Source organism: Gouania willdenowi, chromosome 1 (assembly GCF_900634775.1).
Source record: "Gouania willdenowi chromosome 1, fGouWil2.1, whole genome shotgun sequence".
In the NCBI taxonomy this organism is placed as follows: Eukaryota; Metazoa; Chordata; class Actinopteri; order Blenniiformes; family Gobiesocidae; genus Gouania; species Gouania willdenowi.
This window is the reverse complement of record NC_041044.1, coordinates 30,930,034-30,950,152: the sequence shown is the minus strand read 5'-3', so window position 1 is coordinate 30,950,152 and position 20,119 is coordinate 30,930,034. Positions and strand designations below refer to the sequence as shown.

The 20,119-nt window shown below is 42.2% G+C and overlaps 1 protein-coding gene across 1 annotated transcript; it reads left to right on the top strand.

The window, feature by feature from the left end:
- The first annotated feature begins 203 nt into the window (after positions 1-203).
- LOC114457852 (uncharacterized) lies at positions 204-7,740 on the top strand. Its single transcript, XM_028440009.1, has 11 exons — positions 204-218; positions 1,544-2,095; positions 2,256-2,340; positions 2,856-3,973; positions 4,059-4,267; positions 4,430-4,751; positions 4,832-4,975; positions 5,652-5,816; positions 5,916-6,204; positions 6,288-7,176; positions 7,275-7,740. Exons 2-11 carry the CDS (start codon positions 1,559-1,561, stop codon positions 7,738-7,740), a joined length of 4,224 nt encoding a protein of 1,407 aa, XP_028295810.1. The 5' UTR covers positions 204-218; positions 1,544-1,558.
- Positions 7,741-20,119: the final 12,379 nt, after the last annotated feature.

The following is a 20,119-nucleotide window of genomic DNA, read 5'->3' as shown; positions in this document are numbered from 1 at the left end:
TGACCAGCAGGTGGCAGACGACCTCAAAGATCAGATCCAGGTTTTTGCTCAATCCAAGGACCGAGAATAGGGCCTTGGGGGGGTCATGAGCCATTCCCAGCCGAATTCACCCGCAAGTTCCTATCTGCTGCTCAACCGACCAACGGTTGAGCAGCGCACAACAGACCAATCACGGAGCGTTATTCTTCAGGCCGTCGATCGATAACTCATTCATTCAGGTAAGACGCATATTTACGCTTTCATTTTAGCTGTTTATTCAAGACTGGGCTTTTAAATATACAAATCTTTGATAATTATGTTGAGAAAAGGCTATTCTGACCTTAACCAGCCAGTTTTCCAGCCTGTTTCTGGCTTCGTTTTGTTCGTATGATCAAGCACTTTTCATATTATCGTCTTGGGAAAACGAACTAAAAACAAACAAAAAAAACAAACAGAACAAATTGCCAATTAAATGTGGGTTTTGCTGTTTGGAATATGGCTCTTATACAGTTTTAGCTTGTACTATTTCGATATAATTTGAAGTGGGGGGGCGATCGTTTTGCGCATAGCAAGCTAGCGGCTAAAGGCGTTAGCCTACATTTTAGCCGTGTTTATATTGTGTATATATGTTTATATTATATTATTGTCATCATTCTTTACTCGTTTTAACTCTCCACTGCTGCTGCAACATCGAGAATTTCCCCAATGTGGTAAAAATAAGGCTCATCTTATCATTGTCTTATCATTATCTTTATTATTATCTTATCATTATCTTTATTATTATCTTATCATTATTTTTATAATTATCTTGTCTTAGCTGATTGTCATGCTTAGCTCACCTGTGGAGGGGTGTGTGTGTGTGTGTATTGCAGGCGTCCTGTGTGTTGTGTAATTTTAATGTTGTTCCAGCCTGATGAATGGTTTATTCATGAATTATAACAGTAATAATAATAATAATAATGCATCAGTTTTATATTGCAATTTGATTTAACACGGGGAAGTTTAAGGTGACAAATGACCAAATAATTGCCTTTAGACTAGTAAAATATTTGTTATTTATGTATGTTAACCATCACAAAGCTGCCCTGTTTGCTGGAGCTGATTGTTATGGATAGCTCACCTGTGGAGGTGTGTGTGTGTGTGTGTATTGCAGGCGTCCTGTGTGTTGTGTAATTTTAATGTTGTTCCAGCCTGATGAATGGTTTATTCATGAATTATAACAGTAATAATAATAATAATAATGCATCAGTTTTATATTGCAATTTGATTTAACACGGGGAAGTTTAAGGTGACAAATGACCAAATAATTGCCTTTAGACTAGTATAATATTTGTTATTTATGTATGTTAACCATCACAAAGCTGCCCTGTTTGCTGGAGCTGATTGTTATGGATAGCTCACCTGTGGAGGGGTGTGTGTGTATTGTGTGATGTATTGTGTAATGGGGAGGAGAGAGCATAACAATGGCTGTCAGTTTTAAATCAGTATCTATTTTTTTTAACTATGAAGGCTAATAATGGGCTATTGTGACTAAATACTCATATGAAATGTTTTATTATTCTAGATTACAACGATAGAGATGGAGAGCAAGAGCCATGAATGCGACGTGTGCAGCAAAAAGTTCACTGAAAAGTCGAACCTGACGCGGCACATGAAGCTTCATGGTCCAAAGATGCACAACTGCAGCGTGTGTGGGAAGCTGTTTAGCACTGAGCCCCTGTTACGCGCCCACATGAGGATCCACCAGTACCCCAGCATCCCTCTGTACAAGCAGGGCCAGGCCCGGCTCCAGTGCAGCGATGCAGCCACGGCTGTGGCAGGGGCTTCCAGCAAGGCGGTGGACCCGACCTGGCTGGATCCCCAACTGGCGGAGGCTGCTGCCAAGCAGACTGGTGGGGAGCTGTGGAGAGGCCAGTTGGTGATCAGCTTCGGGAAGTATTCTGGACAGTCATTCCGATGGCTCCTCGAGAATGATGTCGGCTGGGTGGTGTGGCTGCTGGCCGAGTATTGCCAGAAGGGTGAGAGGAGCGAGCAGCTCAAGTGGCAAAAGGAGCGCATGCTGGAGTATGTGCGGGACTTCCCTTCTGTCACCTGTCACCTCGACAAGAAGTTGAAGGTATGCTCATGCTTTTTTTTAGTCAGCACTGGTGTTGTTGTACATAGCAGAGCTGTGTGTGTGAGTATCTTACAGTTGTGTGTGAGTATCTTACAGTTGTGTGTGAGTATCTTACAGTTGTGTGTGAGTATCTTACAGTTTCATACTTTATTTTCTGCAGAAAAAGGCAGCAGTGCCTGCGGCTAACTCGCAGGCCCAGCATGACTCTACCTACGCCAGCGACGCAGAGCTGTTGGCTGCTGCAGGTAATATATGTCATGCTAATATGTACATGAAATATGCATTGCATTGGATGTTTGTGCTATGTTGAATTTATTATCACATCAGATTTAAAGGAGCCATCTGTAAGATTCTGGGTGAAACTGGAACTGCAATCATGTGAAGCCGTAGCCGATGTAAGAAATTACTAAAAAAATGTCCAAAATAGGTCAACAAAAATATCCACAGAAGTTCTGGATACTTTAGAACCCTCCACCTCCCCCCGATTGGGAGATTTCATCAAATATCAGCACAAAATCTAAACAACAACATCACTTAGGGGCTGCAAATCCGTTTTTGAAATGAGAATATCCTGGCTAAATTACGGTTGTCAGTGATAGAAGGATTTAAAATTAACATTATTTTTTAATGTCTTGTAACATATCAGCACCATTTAATGATAACTTAGAATAAAGATGATACATAATTCTTATGGTTCCTTTAAAGCAATAGGCTTCATGTCATGTCTTTTCTGTTTGTGTGTGTGTCTTGTGTTTTACAGAGAGTTTCCTGGATGAGTCGGAGATGTCAGTCTCCACTCAGCTCACCACCTTGGGAGAGCTCGCTCCATCCACCAGTCAGCCACCGTCAGCGTCCCAACAGCTGCTTCCCTCTTCCTCTGCCGGCATCCAGCTGGAGGGTTGGCAGAAGTACTGGGAACAGCCGCCCGCGTCGACCCAAGCACTTGGCATTGCCCCGGCCAACATCAGGTGGCTCAAGTGTGACGGCACCTACGGTCTGTATGAGAGGGCGTCAAAATACAAGAATGCCAGAGGAGAGACTGTGGAGAGGAAACTGCTGAAGGAGAAGATGGAGTTCCACCCACCTCCACCTCCTGTGTGTGTTAAGGGAGCGCTGCCCAGCATGCTGGCCTTCTTCTCCACCCCGGCCTTCTTCTGGCGGCCAGTCGGTGTGATGAAAGCCAAGATCCGCTGCCCCAACACCAACTGCCCTGCGCCGCCTGGAGAATTCCTGGAGAAGAAAGGCTTCGGCAGCTACGCCAGGCAAGTGTGTGGCATGACGCACAATTACACCCTCCTGACGGAGAAGCTGAAATGCCAACACTGCAAAAAGCTCAGGAAGGCAGCACACGGTGACGGTGATGACGATGAGGAGGAGGAGGAGGAGGAGGAGGAGAAGGAGGATCAAGGGCGGCAGCAATACATCTGGCTAGCCTACAGTCCCAAGATCCTGATGAGCCTCGCCCCCGCCGTCAGAAGCATCTTGCCGGCCATCCTGTGTGGGAAGCGTGCTGTGGACAGAGGAGTGGTCACCCTGCTGAGCGACCGGCTCAACGCTGTCAGCATGAGCAAGGTGCAGCGACTCCTGCAGCAGGGCCACGACCAGTGGTACATGGAGCGGCGTGACCTGTACCAGACCCTGCTGTATGAGGCCCACACGGCTGGTTCCTCTGCAGCGGCAACAGCATCTCAGAGGGGCATCCTGTCGTTTGTGAAGCCTGCCGGCACCTACACCCCTCCCATCCCCCAGTCTCCCCTTCCGTCGGCCCGCGTGCTGAGGCGTGCCCACCTCATCATGGAGATGGAGAAGATGCCCGTCTACCGCAACCAGATTCTGAGTGTGACCGGCGAGATCCTTTGTATCGACGGCACACGAAAAGTACGTGGTCGTTACATTGATTATCACATTGTGCATCATTGGACACATGATTAGTGTTTTAATTTGCTGTGATTTATTTCCACAGATTCTGAAGAAGATCTACGGAGAGGGCAGGGGAACCATGCAGTATGTCACCAGCGTGCTGAATGAGTGGGGTCAGTTTCTGACCACTGTGGTGGTAGCGGCTGAGTCTGAGGGGTGCTACGCCCGTATGGCGCGGGGTCTGGTGGCCCGGTTCGAGCGCTCCAACGCTCCTGCGCCCAAGGTCATATATGCAGACAACAACTGCTGCCGGTATGTTTAAAAAAAAAAACAATCTCATTTAATAATTTAATAATCATTTAATCATTCAGTCATTTTGATAATTCAAATCTCACATGAAAATGTGAAACAACACTCGATCCAAACACCTGCGTGCATGTTGTAAAACACTGATTTTATTTTTCATAACTCCAGTGACAGTGGCTCCTCCTTCCTGGAGACACTGTTCAATGACTGGGCGCAGAGGGGGACCGTAGTTCGCCTGGACATCCGTCACTGGCTCCACCGCTGGGACTCAGTGGTCCTGAAGCAGAGCCACTCCAAGTACGGGGCGTTCATGAGTGCCATGGCGGGGGCGGTGCTGGCCTACAACCGGGGGGACATGATGCTGTTGGTGCAGGCCGTGAGGAGTGGCAGTCCACAGCTGTACGCCCAGTATTCGGACGAGGAGATGGTGGGCTTCCTCAAGTCCCACCAGGTCAAGTCCTACGTCAGGCGCCTCACCCGAGGGGTTGAGGTATGTCGATGTGTGCGTCGTATGAATTCCACTCTGAAAATCAGTGATGGTAACCAAACTCTCCACTGTGTGTGTTCCAGGAGACGGCCTCTGTCGTCGAGTTCATCCTCACGGACTTCAAGGGGCCAGCGGGTCTGGACATCGACGGCATCCCCCTCTTCAAGTCCACAGAGGCTGTTGATGCACACTGGGCGACAGCAAGCAAGCACCTTGGATGCATGCAGGTGGGTTCATGTCTATGGCTAACATTCATCAGGTGTCAAGACCAACATGCCAACTGCACACCAGGCTATTAATATGTTAGTTAGATTTATTTATTCATTTAGTATTTTCTTAGATATATATTTCATTGTTTATTAACATTATTATTCATGCCAATGCTACAAGACAACTAAGATTGTGATGATTTATTGTTGAAATTTAGCTACTTTCCTCCTGTTTCTAATATTTCCGTTAATTAACACCTTCCTCCATAATTACATATTCTATATATTCCCCATGATTTATCAATATTAGAACTGTATTAACTAAAGCTGTGCCATTTTTATGGATGTAAATATGTAGATATACTTTACTGTCATCATTAGTATTGCTAGTGTGATGTTTTGGGGGGGTTTCTGTTTTTTTCTCACTATCCTGTGCTAATCTGTCACTAATCTGAGTCGAGTCACCTTTATATTATTTCAAGATGCACACAACAAATTCAATTTTTTTTATATGTATATTCCCTCCCTCCTTTTTTCTCTTCTTCTTTTCTTCCCTTTTCCATGTGCTATGTTATGTCAAAACATTTTTTGTACCGATTGTTTATTTGTTCTTTCGTGTGTTAATACAATAAAAAAACAATTAAAAAAGGCACACCAGTCTAAGAGCCATGTTGTGTGCTGTTGTGTTTAACAGGATCCCCCTGGCATTCAGCTGTACGTGGCCGTGAAGACGGTGGTCCTGAACGGCGTGCAGCTGAATAAGTACAGGTGTCGACGTGGCAGCAACTCGCTGGAGGGGCTGCACGCGCACCTGTACAACGTCATTCCCTCCAAGAGATGTGGGATCATGCCATTCCAGGTGAGCCAAAAAGGAAAACGCAACCAAATTCTTTGTCAGTGTTTTTTTTAAATTATTCATTACATACAGCAACACATGACATGTTTTTTTGTGTTTCAGGTGTACCTAGTTGCTTTCGCTGTGCAGTGGAACAACCGGATGGAATCCCTCCGGGTGGCTGGTGGCCAGGGTCGGAAGACCACCTGCATGGACCCCCGGCAGATCCAGCGCATGAACCGGCAGGCCGAGGTGCTCTTTGGCAAGGAACACGTGCCGGAGCCCAACTTCGCCGCTCCTCTGCCCTACCCTGAGCAGTACCGGGACCCGGATGAGGAGGAGCTCCTTGGTGTGGAGTACGCCCTGTGCCAGTCCACTGCCTTCACTGCAAGGCAGTACTACGCTCAGAAAGGTAAGGCATTCTTAAACAAGCACACACACACATATAAACTGCCTTGTCACACTGTACTCATCAATAAAATTTCATGTTTTCAGCGGAGGAAGAGCAGTCTCGCCAAGAGGAGGAAGAGGAGGAGGAGGATGAGCTGGCTGATGAGGGTGTGGCCATGGAGGAGGAGGAGGAGGACCCCATAGACGGTGTCTGTGAGCAGCACGTGGTCCTCACCCAGGCAGTGAAGGTGGAGGAGGAGGACAGCCCAGCCCTGCAGGACGTGCTGGTGTCCCAGCGGCATCTCCATCTGCCAGGGATACAGGAAGTGGAGGTCCTGGCCATGCTGCTGCTGGAGCTGACCGATGACGCCGACCACCACCACCTCGTGCCGGTCAACCTGAGGCAGAAGATCCTCACCGCCGCGGGCTGTCTCCACGAGCACGACCGGACTGCCGCCAACTTCGTCAAGAAGTACGAGTCCAGGTGGGGCTACACCCTGTTTGGCCGTTGCCTCGGACCGGACACCCCCGATAACCGCGCCGCCCAGAAGACCAAGTTTGGCTGGATGAGGTACCCTCAGGCTGCACAGGTGACAGAGGACAACCGGCTGCTCTACCTCCTCATTAAGATGCTGAGGAACCGCCCGCCCTCCAGCCGCCTTGCCTCTCCCAGCAAGGTGGCCGCCTCCATCAAGGCACAATATAAAAGGATTGTGGATCGCGTGACAGACGATCCCGTCCTCTGCGGCCTCTCCATCCCACTGCCCAACATCAACAATAAGTCCATCTCCAGCTTCTTCTCTCGGGAGGAGAAGGCTGCCAACTACAGAGCTACGGTGCAGCCCAAAGCCAAGCCCCACCGCACCGTGCTGTCTGACCAACCGCTGCCCGACGCTCTTGCGTTGCCGTCGTCGCTGCCACCACCAGACCGACGGCAAATGCAGTTCGAGCAGCCTCGCCACACGGCCGGGAAAAGGCGCGGAGAGAAGCGGAGGTGAGCAATCGGGCTGTTTTCACTTTTTCACTTGTGTGTGGTGTTAAAGGGCTAATCCTGATAAATGAATCCTCATGGTCTGTTTTCTACATCTGCAGGTTGGACTTTGAGGAGCCGGACCCAGAGGCGGGACCTTCAAATCGGCCCATCCAAGCCCAGCCTGCTGCCGCCGCCCCCCTCTACATCCTACCTGCAGTCCGGGCAGCTCCCATACTGCTGGTGGTCCCAGCACAGCCGCGCGCTCCATCAATCCAGTTTGCCGGGCCTTCCTGCAGGCAGGTATTCGCCCCCGTTCTGCCCCCCCCTGCTTTCATCCCCAAGCCCATCGTCCCCAATAAGTCGGGGAGGCCCTGCGGGGCATGCAAAGTTACTCAGTGTGGTGGCCGGAGGAAACGCTACACGCCCTCCAAGGACAAAGCGGTTGGAAGCAGCCAAAAAATTTACACTTTTTGTCCTGCCACAGGGAAGTCAACCACCCCTGGCTTTGAAGGCGTGGTGTACACCAGCTTTGAACACTTTAAAAGTGTGGTGGACGAGGAGCTGGAGAGGAGGAGAAGCCATTAACACTGACTGTTGACACACCTGTTGCTTACTGACTGTTGACACACCTGTTGCTTCTCCCATATTTTATATTAATAAAAGTTGTGTTGTTCTTTAAAAGTGTGTCTTCTTTGTAAAAACAATGAAACAATTAATAGTTAACAGTGTTGGCCCAAAGGAAAAAGGAGTTATAATCAGTCAAATTAGATTTACAATGATTATTGCTGTTCCTCAACCTGACCAGCAGGTGGCAGACGACCTCAAAGATCAGATCCAGGTTTTTGCTCAATCCAAGGACCGAGAATAGGGCCTTGGGGGGGTCATGAGCCATTCCCAAGTGGTCTCCCATCCAAGTTCTGACCAGGCATAGCTCTCCTTAGCTTCTGAGATCTGACAAGATTAGCCAATCACAGGCAGGTATGAACATTTGTGGAGCTTTCTTTGAAACATGGCATTTTTTGGGTCTTTTTATAAATGTATATAAAAATAAATAATTTAAAAAAAAAAAAAAAAGGTTTTCAGTTTTTATGCCTTACTATAGCCTTCCCTCTGATTTTGGGCATTTTTAAATTTTTTCTTGTTTTTCATGCCTAACTACATTTTAACCCCAGTTTAAATATGCTCAACATATTTTAACTAGTTTGTAGGGTCTTATGATAATTTTATCTCAAAAAAAAAAAAAAATGGTTTTCCTTTTTTTGGCCTTACTTTAGCCTTACCTCTAATTTTGGGTATTTTTTAATTTTTTCTCATTTTTCATGCCTAACTACATTTTAACCCCAGTTTAAGTGTGCTCATCATATTTGAACTACTTTATCAGGTCTTATGATAGTTTTATCTAAAAAAAAAAAAAAAAAAAAAAAAAAAAAAACCAAATGTTTCTTTTTTACCTCCGATCTTGGGCATTTTTTAATTTTTTCTCATTTTTCATGCCTAACTACATTTTAACCCCAGTTTAAATGTGCTCATCATATTTGAACTAGTTTTTAAGGTCTTATGATAATTTTATCTCAAAAAAAAAAAAAAAAAATCCAAAATGGTTCTGTTTTTTTTTACCTTACTATAGCCTTACCTCTGATTTTGGGCATTTTTTAATTTTTTCTCATTTTTCATGTCTAACTAAATTATATCGCTAGTTTGAATGTGCTCGTCATATTAAAACTAGCTTTTAGGGTGTCATGATAGTTTTATCTCAAAAAAAAAAAAAAAATCTAATATGTTTCTGTTTTTTTGCCCTACTATAGCCTTACCTCTGATTTTGGGCAATTTTCAATTTTTTCTCGTTTTTCATGCCAAACTACATTTTAACCCCAGTTTAAATGTGCTCGTCATATTAAAACTAGATTTTAGGGTCTTATGATAGTTTTATCACAAAAAAAAAAAAAAATTCAGCATTTTTAATTTTTTTCTCGTTTTTCATGTCTAACTACATTTTCACCCCATTTTAAATGGGCTCATCATAATTGAACTAGTTTGTACGGTCTTATGATAAGACAATTTTCAATTTTTTCTCGTTTTTCATGCCTACCTACATTTTAATGCCAGTTTACGTACAAAGGCAGTGTAGAGAGCTGCATTGAGACGTAAATGCTATACGTAAGTTCACAGCACATTAGTGAATTGATATCACGTGACCGCTGCTGCTACGTTCTCTAGCTAGTGGGTGGGATTACACTACAGTGTGGATGACAGCGCTAGAGATGATAGAGAAACTTTGTTTTGAGGAAAAACGACAGCTTTTAAAAGATGGGAGACCAACATCTGAGTTACCAGAGCTTTAGCAAAGGTAAGGTCAGAACATGTTTCATACTTTTCACAGTGAATGGTACAAAAGGAAGGATTGACTTTGTGGATGCTCCTCACTGAGGCTGTTCTAAGTTGTTGTCATTTTTTCCGTGTTTCTGTGTTTCCAACACAAATAACAGATGTGCTGCCGTGTCATGAGATATATCTTGTTGGAGAGTATGGAGGCTATATTAAATAATTGTTAATGTTTCTTTAATGGTGTTTATGATGTTTATTTTGTTAGATGGCTAAACACTTGTTCATGTGGATCTTATTGGGTTTTTTCTTTCTTATTATGAATTTTATATTTTGATAAGTGCATTGAGATGACTTTGTTGGAAATTGCTTTATACAAATAAAATTGATTTGAATTGAATTAACACTTGACAGCAGAAACATGTGAAATTGTCATTGGTGATCTCGGTTTGCAACGTGCCTATCCAACCCTAGTGGTCACGGCATGTCACTGCTGGTAAATGTGAGGAAGATTTTGAAGCCTGAAGGTGGTGAGCTCATGTTCTCCTGTTGGCCTTTTCTGCCTCACAAGGTGAGCAGTGGCCTCATGTGCTGTGTCCGGTTCATGCGGTACACACTTACATGGACATGACAAGAAGCCTCAGGAGGAGCGATCAGCTGTTCGTCTCCTGGGCTAATTCCCGTAAAGGGAAGCCTTTTACTAAGCAACGCCTGTCCCACTGGATTATGGAGGTTATTGCTTTGGCTTATACAAGTCAGGGTCTGCGGCAACCTGAGAGTCTGTGCACACACTCAACTCAGGGTCTTGCCACATCCTGGCCTTTGTTCAGGGGAGTGTCTGTTCAGGACATTTGGGCGGCGGCGTGTTGAACCTCGCCTCCCACGTTTGTTCGCTTTTACATGCTGGATGTCTCCGCTCCGTGCGTGGTACGGGCGGTTTTACTGTCCTAATTTGTACACATATCAAAATGCCAAACTATACAATGTGGTGTTCCACAGGGTTCAATTTTAGGGCCAAAACTGTTCATTCTATACATAAACGACATTTTCAAAGTCTCAAATTGCCTCAAACTAACGTTGTTTGCAGATGACACAACCATTCTATGCACAGGCAAAGACATTAACACTCTAATAGAGTCAACAAATGAGGAACTATTAAAAATTCAAACTTGGTTAGATGTAAACAAATTAGCCCTAAACGTCAGTAAAACAAAATTCATTAATTTCGGAAAGAGAACAAGTAAAAGAATATAGGGTACTAGGAGTGTGGATGGACGACAAGCTGACCTGGAAAAAACATATACAAATAGTTAAAAACAAAGTTGCCAAAAGCAGTTACATCCTATGGAAGCTTCAACAAATCCTACATACCAAATCACTTAAAACAATCTATTCTTCACTCATAGCATCGCACTTAAATTACTGCTCCGAAATATGGGGTAATAACTACAAAACGTATCTTGAACCACTATTTAAACAACAAAAAAAAGCTATAAGAATTTTACATAAAGTACCACACAACACACACACAAACGATTTATTTGAGAAATCAAAATACCTAAAACTGCAAGAAATAATACACTACAACACACAAATACACGCATTTAGGGCTGCATCAAAAAAACTACCACATCGAATACAAAAACGTTTCACATACAATCAAAATCCCTATGAATTCAGACATAATAATGTGTTTAGACCAAACAGGGTCATATCAAACGTTGGCAAACATAGTACTGTGCATAGAGCCATGAACCTCTGGAACAGCCTTGACGAAGAGACACAACAGTCAGATAATCTGAAACAATTTAAGGACAAAACGAGGAGTAAATTTTTACACACATACAGATCTCAAGTCAACTCTTCATTGAACGCTACAGCGACGACATGGAACTCATTAACTGGTCATTGAGCGCCATTGACAATGGCCCCAGTTCTATGAGTAATATGAGTGAGATGTCTCACCAGACAACCCTTCTTGCTTGGTCGATTGAGAAAAGGTGGTTATTTTGAATGATGTGTGCCCGTCCGCCTCTTCTTCTTACGTATACATTTCACCAGCCAATCAGCATTGGCAGATCGAGAAAAATGCTTCTGAGTGCTGCAAATGGGAGTGCATTCTACATTTACACATCTCAGTCATATAGCTCATAGAACCGGGGTGATGTAAATAACCTAAAGATTTCTAACCATCATTGTTGTGGCACTTTTTTTTTTCATTAGAACGTTATCAATGACTTCACAAGTCACTGCTGTTAACCAAAGTAATGTTTTGGGACAGTATATAAATAAACTAGTGTCAAGGAACAAAACTTTACAGTTTATGTATAACTGTTAAACTTACTTTATTCGGTCTAAAACAATGGTACACTATTGCCATTATTAACTGCATTTAAATAAAAAAAATAGATCAGGACTCATGTTTTCACCAGGAAAGGATTGTGTTTAAAACTTCCTCCACATCAGTGGGAGGCAGTTGGCAACTGTGATGATCTTCCTACTGCCAAGGTTGCAGATTTTATGACAGTTTTCATTGGATAATATTTATCTTGGATAAGGTGTGCCATGACTAATTTCAGTTTAAAACGCTGCACTTTAATCATGTAAAGCACATTGAGTTGCCTGGTGTGTGAAATGTGCAACTCAAATACGTTTGCCTTGCCTTGCCTGAAGGTAACCTTATCATAGTTGTCGTGAGCATGCATTTGTAGTATAAAGAACTTTGCCCATAATAAACAGTGACTTGTTTGTGCCATATAATGACTTGGCTTCAATCCAAATGCTTACTAAGAAGGAGTTTTATATTTTGTCACTGACTCTAATTCTGCTGTCATGCACCTTTTTATCAGAAGTGGCCTCCAAGCGGATGACCTTCTTTTGAAATAGTGTACTGTGCGACAGATCGTTGCACACCTTCAGAGGTGTAGGGAAGATGTATTAGGACTGGCATTTCCTTCCTCAGTTAATATTTCCTAACAGATGGCGAACACTCAGATTTATTTCTTTTTACCACATCTGAGGTCACACAGCAACTAGAAACTCTGAGCATTTTGCATAAAGGTCTTATATTATACTGTTTTTCATCACTTTCACACAGCTGTCAAAGGTCCAGCAACACTGTATTTGATATGCGTTGCCCCAAACAACATCCGTGGTCCTGATTTTCAGCTGTCTAAAAGTTGGTCAAATGAGTCCGGTGAACAGGCTGTTTCTGTGCCTTCACCTTTAAATGCTAATGAGCTCTGTCTGTTGACGCCTACTTCTGTAGCTGGGACAGAATATAGGCACTTATGTTGATTTGTACAACACACAATACAGCAATTTGCGTCGCTAGCTCTGAGCAACGACATTGCGTAACACTTCTGCTATCTCACCGCTGGACACACCAAACCTCACCTCGGGGATGAACGCCCCCTTCCCTGATGTTTCCTATCACCACTCAGAGGGGGTCGGCCTATGTAGACGACTTTTTTGGTTACGTAACGACAGGAGCTGAATCTGAACAGCCTGAAGGAGTGTCGTTTTACCAGTGGGTGGGCTGCAGAGACCATGCAGAAATATTTTATTTTCCTCATTCTGGGAGTTGTCAGGCTCAGGGAGGACCAGTTTATTAAAAAATGAGTTTTTCATAATATGGGACCTTTAATGACCTAGTCAATGACTGGACTAACACTATATGTTAGTGCCTAGGTTCCCAAAATGAGATACGGGTACCCCCAGGGGTACACAGATTGTCATAGAGGTTACATGAATACAAAAAACAAATTGAGAACTAGAATATACAACCAGTAGTCAGGACATTTTTTTTATTATATATTATTCCTCAACATGATAGGTAAAATTCAGAGTCACATTTCACTGTAGGGCTACATTGTATGTGACCTTACATCAGTGGTTCCCAACCTTTTTTGGGTTGGGAACCCCATTTTAATATCAGATATTTTTTTCTTTCTTTCTAGAATTAGCTTGTGATAATGTTTGTTATTACAAAGATTAGTGCACAAAGTGACAAGCTGCACCCTCTCAGATATTTCTATACTGCATTTCGTTTGAACTAGATTTATGTTTGGGAAAGTGAAAGCATAGAATACAGTTATTTAATAAATTTTTAATCAAAAGTTATTTCATTATTATGACTTATTAAACATTTCAGGGGACTCCATTTGACCCAAGGTTGTAAAACACTGTATTACATTATGTTTTTTTTAACTGTGTAGGGGGAACATGGCTTCAGGGGTATGGGAGTGTGAAAAGTTTGTGAACCACTGTGTTAGTGTATATGCTTTTTTGTTGATTGTGTATAGTGCAGATAATGTAATAATGAAATCCCGATGATGAACACTAAGACCCTTGTGATTCCACGAACTTTGCCTTTTGAGTAGAAAAGTTTATTTACTTAAAAATTTCAGTTTTTAATGTATTTCATTTGAAATGGTTTCCTTTCTTGCTCTCTTGAATCTAAATAATCAAATCTTTTAGCAGACGAAAGATTGTGTGATGCAATTTGAAGACAATCACATGGGATATGCATACTTGGTCCATTGGGATGTGAACCATTTTCTTTCCTCAGCTCGCATACTTCACTGCCCTTAGAATACATACATTTGCTCTGGATGAATGATCTTTCCCCTCATTTCAATTATCAGAATATACAGCTGTGTGAATATTAATTCAAAGTGTACTGAGCCATATTTTAACCCTCAGAGCAAACGCATCTTATTCGGTGGGTAAATATCTGTCTCTGTCATTAAACCTCTGTCATTAGGGTCAGGGTTGTTTCTTCTGCACCAACATGAATGGAATGGTAGCATTCGGGGCCTGAAATCCAATAATATGAAATCCTTCCAAAACATTGAAACTTACTCTTTAAATAGGTTCCTCTAGAGTAGGAGTCAGAAACCTTTACTCTCAAAGAATCCATTTTGCCTCATCTCGCCTGGATTAATGTCCTTCCGGAGCTGAAAAAAGTACAGTCTCAATGAAGACAATACAGTGTTTTAAAATCTATACAGTTAAAATAGTATCAAACAATTTCATGAGTTAATGGATTTGAAGGGCCACACAAAATTACTTGAATTTGATAACACATGATCATGTGATGTCACATGCTAATTTTTAGCAACATATCAAGCATGCATATTAAGCTGGCATGTTGGCAATTAAATACATTTTTCCCCGCACAATCAAAATCTCTATTTTCTTCCAGAACAGTTTTTTTGTTAGTTTAGTTATCCTACCAGGGATTTAAAACTTAAGGTTAGCTATAGGTGCAGGAAAGTTGATGGTCCCTAGATGTTGCAGGAGTTTAGGTAGGAAGGTGGCAGAGTTATTGCACAATGTGATTTATTTTTAGGTTAACCAACGGTTTTATCATATCTTTATTTGACGTTAATGCCATCAATACCCTGTGTAAGAAATAATTCATTATTTAATTTTGGGTTTTTTTTTTAAAGCTACAGGGAGCCATTGCAAAAGAGTCAAAGAGCCACATGAGGCTCCAGAGCCGCAGGTTGCAGACCCCTGTTCTAGAGCAGGAATGGGCAACTCTATCACAGCGGGGGTCACAAACATGTGATTGTATCTGATCCAAGGGCAACATAATCAATATTCATATCAGTATTTAGAATAATGACCAATCAGAGGTTGTTGTTGTTTTCTGTATTTTCCTGTCATTTTGTGTAATTTTGTGGACAGTTTGCTTTGGGGGCCGTAAAAAACAGCATTATCATGTTTAACATATTTGTGTGTGTGCTTGTTTTTGAAATAGCATTTTGATTTGGAGAGGTAATAGAGTTTCACAGGTCTGTCCGATGGGACACATTCAGAAGAGGCCAGAGGTTCATCCCTGTTTAACCTATGTCCCTCTTTCCATTCTCCACTTAGATCAATAACAAGCTCCTTAGCCACAGATGGTCTCCAGGGACACAGACCTGGAATCTTCCCCCCGTCAGCTCATTGTCTGCTGCTGACTCTGACAGCTCGGGGCATTCAGGCCTGACCAATGCACAAAGCCTAAGGGCCTCTGCGGAAAGGGGACATTCTGTAGGTAAAGCCCCATTTCTGAATGTGGATATGTATTCCTACATCACACAATTATACTACAAGAACACATTTCATATTTCCCAGCATCTTATACAAGCCCTTCACTTTGTCTTTACTTCAGAGGGAAGTGTACTTAATTTTCTCTGTGTGCATTTTCTTTTTTTTTACCTCCACTAAGAAGGACATATTTTCACAGTTTCACACAAAATTTTACCAAAGATAGACCTTAGGCCATGGAGGATTAACTTAAATTCTGGAGGGGTTCTGGATCAATATACTGATTCTGGATCAGTTTCAAAAAATCGAAGCAAAATAAAAGCAATGAAATCTCATCCCGCGAGACTTCGCTGCAGGAAGATGGACGCTCAGAACCTCCTAATAACAGTCACACATTCTTCTGTTGTTTCATGTCGAGTTTGACACTAATCATTTTTAAGTATAATGCTAAGAAATGTCCCAGTCTTCTCTTCTGTCCACACGTACCGCGTCATGTTTACTCAGAGAGAAATGGTCATGTGACCAGGTATGTCACATCCTGTGATGTGTATTTGCGGAAAATGTGTTTTTTTTCTTTTGCGACACATTTCAATATCAAAACATCAGAAATTTCTCCTCATGAAAACGTAAAAACTATAGTTTATTTACATAACCCTGGTTCTCTGAGTAATAAGAGTGAGATGTCTCACTATGGGATATTTACGTCATATCTCAGAAGCCAATCTCATTACGCCAATCCTGATTGACTGGTGAAATGTATTCATCCATGGCGTATATACCATAGTGGCGTATATATACCATAGTGGCGTATATATACCATAGTGGCGTATATACCACAGTGAGACATTGAAACGAATGTTATGAAAGAGAACTTTTTAGCGATCCTGACCTATCAGTTTGACACCAATGTACCTCAAAGAACTCATCAATAGTCACAAACCAACCCGACATCTCTGCTCTTCTGACAGTCCCAACTGCATGCCCCCAAGACAAATCTTCGCACTATGGGAGATAGGGCCTTTCAGGCGGTTGGGCCTCCACTGTGGAATGCCCTCCCCAACCACCTGAGGACGCCACAGTCTATTGAGGCTTTAAAAAAAAAAAAACTAAAGACCCACTTATTTTGTATTGCATTTTTAAAACATGTTTCTTGCTGTTTTCACTGTTTTATATGTTTTGTGTTTTTATCTGTCGCACCTGTAGCACTTTGAGATGTGTTTTTACGTGTAAAGTGCAATACAAATAAAATGTATTATTATAATATTTTTTAATATTATTATTATTTAGATTTTGCGCATTTCCAAGAGTAATGAAAACGCAGCTTCTTATCATTGGGGAAATTTCAAAAATTCATATCTGGGGTTGTAATGTATCAAGTTTAATTTGAGTCGGATCCAAATTGTGAATTTCATCGCAATCTTTCCACAATATATGGGTACCCATACATTTGGACCTACTGTAAGGTTATTAATAGTGATAGAAGTTTGTTACAAGCCTTTAATGAAGTGAGAATGATCATGGTACCATAATCAGGATCACTGATCCAGATCACTAAATATCTGGGAAAGAGGATATTTGGTGCTTGGCAGAGGTTTGTTGAGGTTGTTGTTCTTGTTAATTCGCATTAATGAACATGGGCTCACAAAATGCTGTTCTGTATTTTTCATACATGAGTGTTTTGTGGTTGATGATACTGATATTTCATATTGCTCTGAGATTAGGTTGGTTGAAATCTATTAATTGTTTTCTCTTTCTTTTTTTGGTTTTCAGTTGTTCAGTTATCTTATGCTGATCATATGATCAGTATACCACACTCTGGACAGAATCCCAATCCATCAGAAAAGTCAGACAATCTCCGTCATAGTCACTTTTAGAGTTTAGATCGGGCCCAAAAAATCCAGCCCAACCTGACCCGAGCCTGCGTGCATAAAGCCCGACCCGACCCATTAACTTAAAATGTAGGACCGAGCCCCAAGCAAACCCAACAAAAATTATTATTTTATTGAACGTATTGCAGCCGGTAGATTAATAGCGCGGTGCCTCACTTAGCGAGGGGGGGGCGCACACACTCACCGCAGCCCAAAAGGTATTGTAATGACGTGACTCGAGCCGTTATCAGAGTTTTACAGGCTTTAATGGAGGTCGTAGTAACATGGCAAAAAAAAAACAATCAAACACACAAAGAACCATCTTACACCGTCATACACTCACACTACCGTGGGAAGAGAATTGTTCACTCTTTTCCCCGCTTACGCCCTCCCAGCCAATCAACACTCAGAACACATGTAAACAAAGACACACATTGGCATAGAAAGCTCAGCATCAGTTAGACACTGAATATCCACAAGTGGAACATAACCAGAACATAGAACCCAGTCCGTTGCAGCATTGCAGACCAGACCGGGCGGAGCTTGCGTGGAGCGCAGACCTGACTGAAGCACGCAATCATGTTTGTTCCCTGGACTGCAGCAGCAAGTGAGGAATGAGCAAAATCAGCAAATAATATTCAGTGAATGTGAACGCTGAACAACAAAACGCAACACAACGCCGTCAATATCCCGTCCCATTTTTGCATTTATTAAAAAATAATATTAATGTAATAGAGATTAAAAAAAAATAAATTTAAAAATGAAGCCGAGCCTGGCCCGGCCTGACAGCTGAGCGAGAAAATGAGGCCCGCGCTCGGCCCGAACTCAGGTCGAGCTCGGGCTCGGAACAAGAATCTAAACTCTAGTAACTATAACCAACAACTTTTTCAAAATATTATGATAAGGCCATTATTGCTATCTATCAAAAACAATGAGCAGCATGAATTGTAGAAGGAGTTGTAGGAATAGGTGTAGTAGTGAGAATAGTTGTGTTAGTCATCCTAATAACACTTCTAAATTCCCAAATAATCCCCTAGGTTTCAGATTATGAAGGATACAAAGACCTTGGCTAAAAATCACAAGAGGCTTTTGGGGTCTGTAAACATACTGAGAGAAGAAACCTTTCTTTCAGCATTTGAGCTGCACAGCATGCTGTCACTTCTTAGAATTGCTTATAATAAACGTCTTACACTTTTAGAGATACTGTATGCCTCAAAAGCTACTTGAAATGCTGGGGTGAAACTAGGGGGTGGACTAGGCACACTAAATAATAAAGTACATGTTAGATATCAGACTGGAAAACAATATTTTCTGCTTCTATTTTTTCTTTAAGAATGTATGCCCTTTGTATTGCAGAGACTTTACTGCCATGTGTGCAGTTGCTCAATGATGGACTTGCGGGGTGTCTAATGTCTAGGTAGGCGTAGGGCAGGGGTAATGAACCATACAACCCTTTACAGGATAGGAGGATAGGGAGGTATAACAGATGCATGAATGAAGGCTTGGGTTATGTGGATCAGGTGATCTAATTAGCATATATAGGAAAGGTTTATTATTCGCAGCTGAGGTTGGATTTGCCATCTATTTGATCCATTTTTGATATTCCCCTTTTTTTCCATATGAGGGCTGTGAGATGAAAAATCAATTATATTACAGCAATACAGACAGCAAGGCACAGTGCACCCTGGACACATCATCAGCTTAAAGTTAATTAGGTTAACACCCAGAGGCAGCCATTTACAGACACCAACACACACAGCAATCAAATTTGAAACAACAAATAACCTAAAATGGAATTTACACTGTAACCTCTGATTTGGGCCATGAGTCAATTTTTCACCTTTTTTTTATTGAGCCAGTAATTTTCCTATATAACATTGTAGGTTTATTGTCCTTCAGTTGTCATTGAATGCCTTTAAGTTTCAGTGACTTCATCGAGTACAAAGCTGCTGTGTTTAGTTAGTGATCTTTAACATGTTGATCTGATAACCCCTGAGGTCAAGACATCTGCAATTGTTGCCAGATTTCAGCATTCAGAAGTGGGCCTTTGCAATAGGATAGGGATGGTACATTTAATAGGTAACAACCCAATTCCATCGGTACTACCGTATTCATGTAAAATCAAATGGTACCTTGTTTTGGCATACTTAAATGCATCCTTGTGACTTAGGGAGTGGAAGAGTAGGCGGTCAAGAATGTAAGAACATCAATACCTATGGGTTCAGCAATCATGGCTTAAAGAAAGCATTTTCAAAATACAATGCAGATTACGCTCGCTGCAACATTTTATTGTCTTTTACTCTGATGCTGTAATAATCTTTAAATAAGCCTTTTCACACTCTGGAACTGCGCATGTGCGACCTGGGGGGTCATAGGTTGAGAGGAATAAAAACGTAAACAAGCTAGTTCACTCTGTTGATATTTCTAACCTAACAGCGATTGTAATTTTATTCCTGAGATCTTTAGTGTTTTTAATAGTGTTTATATTATTAATATTACACATATTCAGACTCGAGGAGGGGACCAGGGATTTCCTCTGATGCCACATTCGACCAATTCGAGCACTTTGAAAAACCGATGGAAGCAGCTCAGCAGCAGTGTCGAAGCTAGGGCAGTCCCCTCGCTTCCACACAGGTGACCCCTGGTAGACGAAAACATTGACTACCTGAGTTTCCAGGGGGCAAAATTAGGACTCAACCTGTGAATGATGCACATAGCCGAGCACTTTTGTAAAA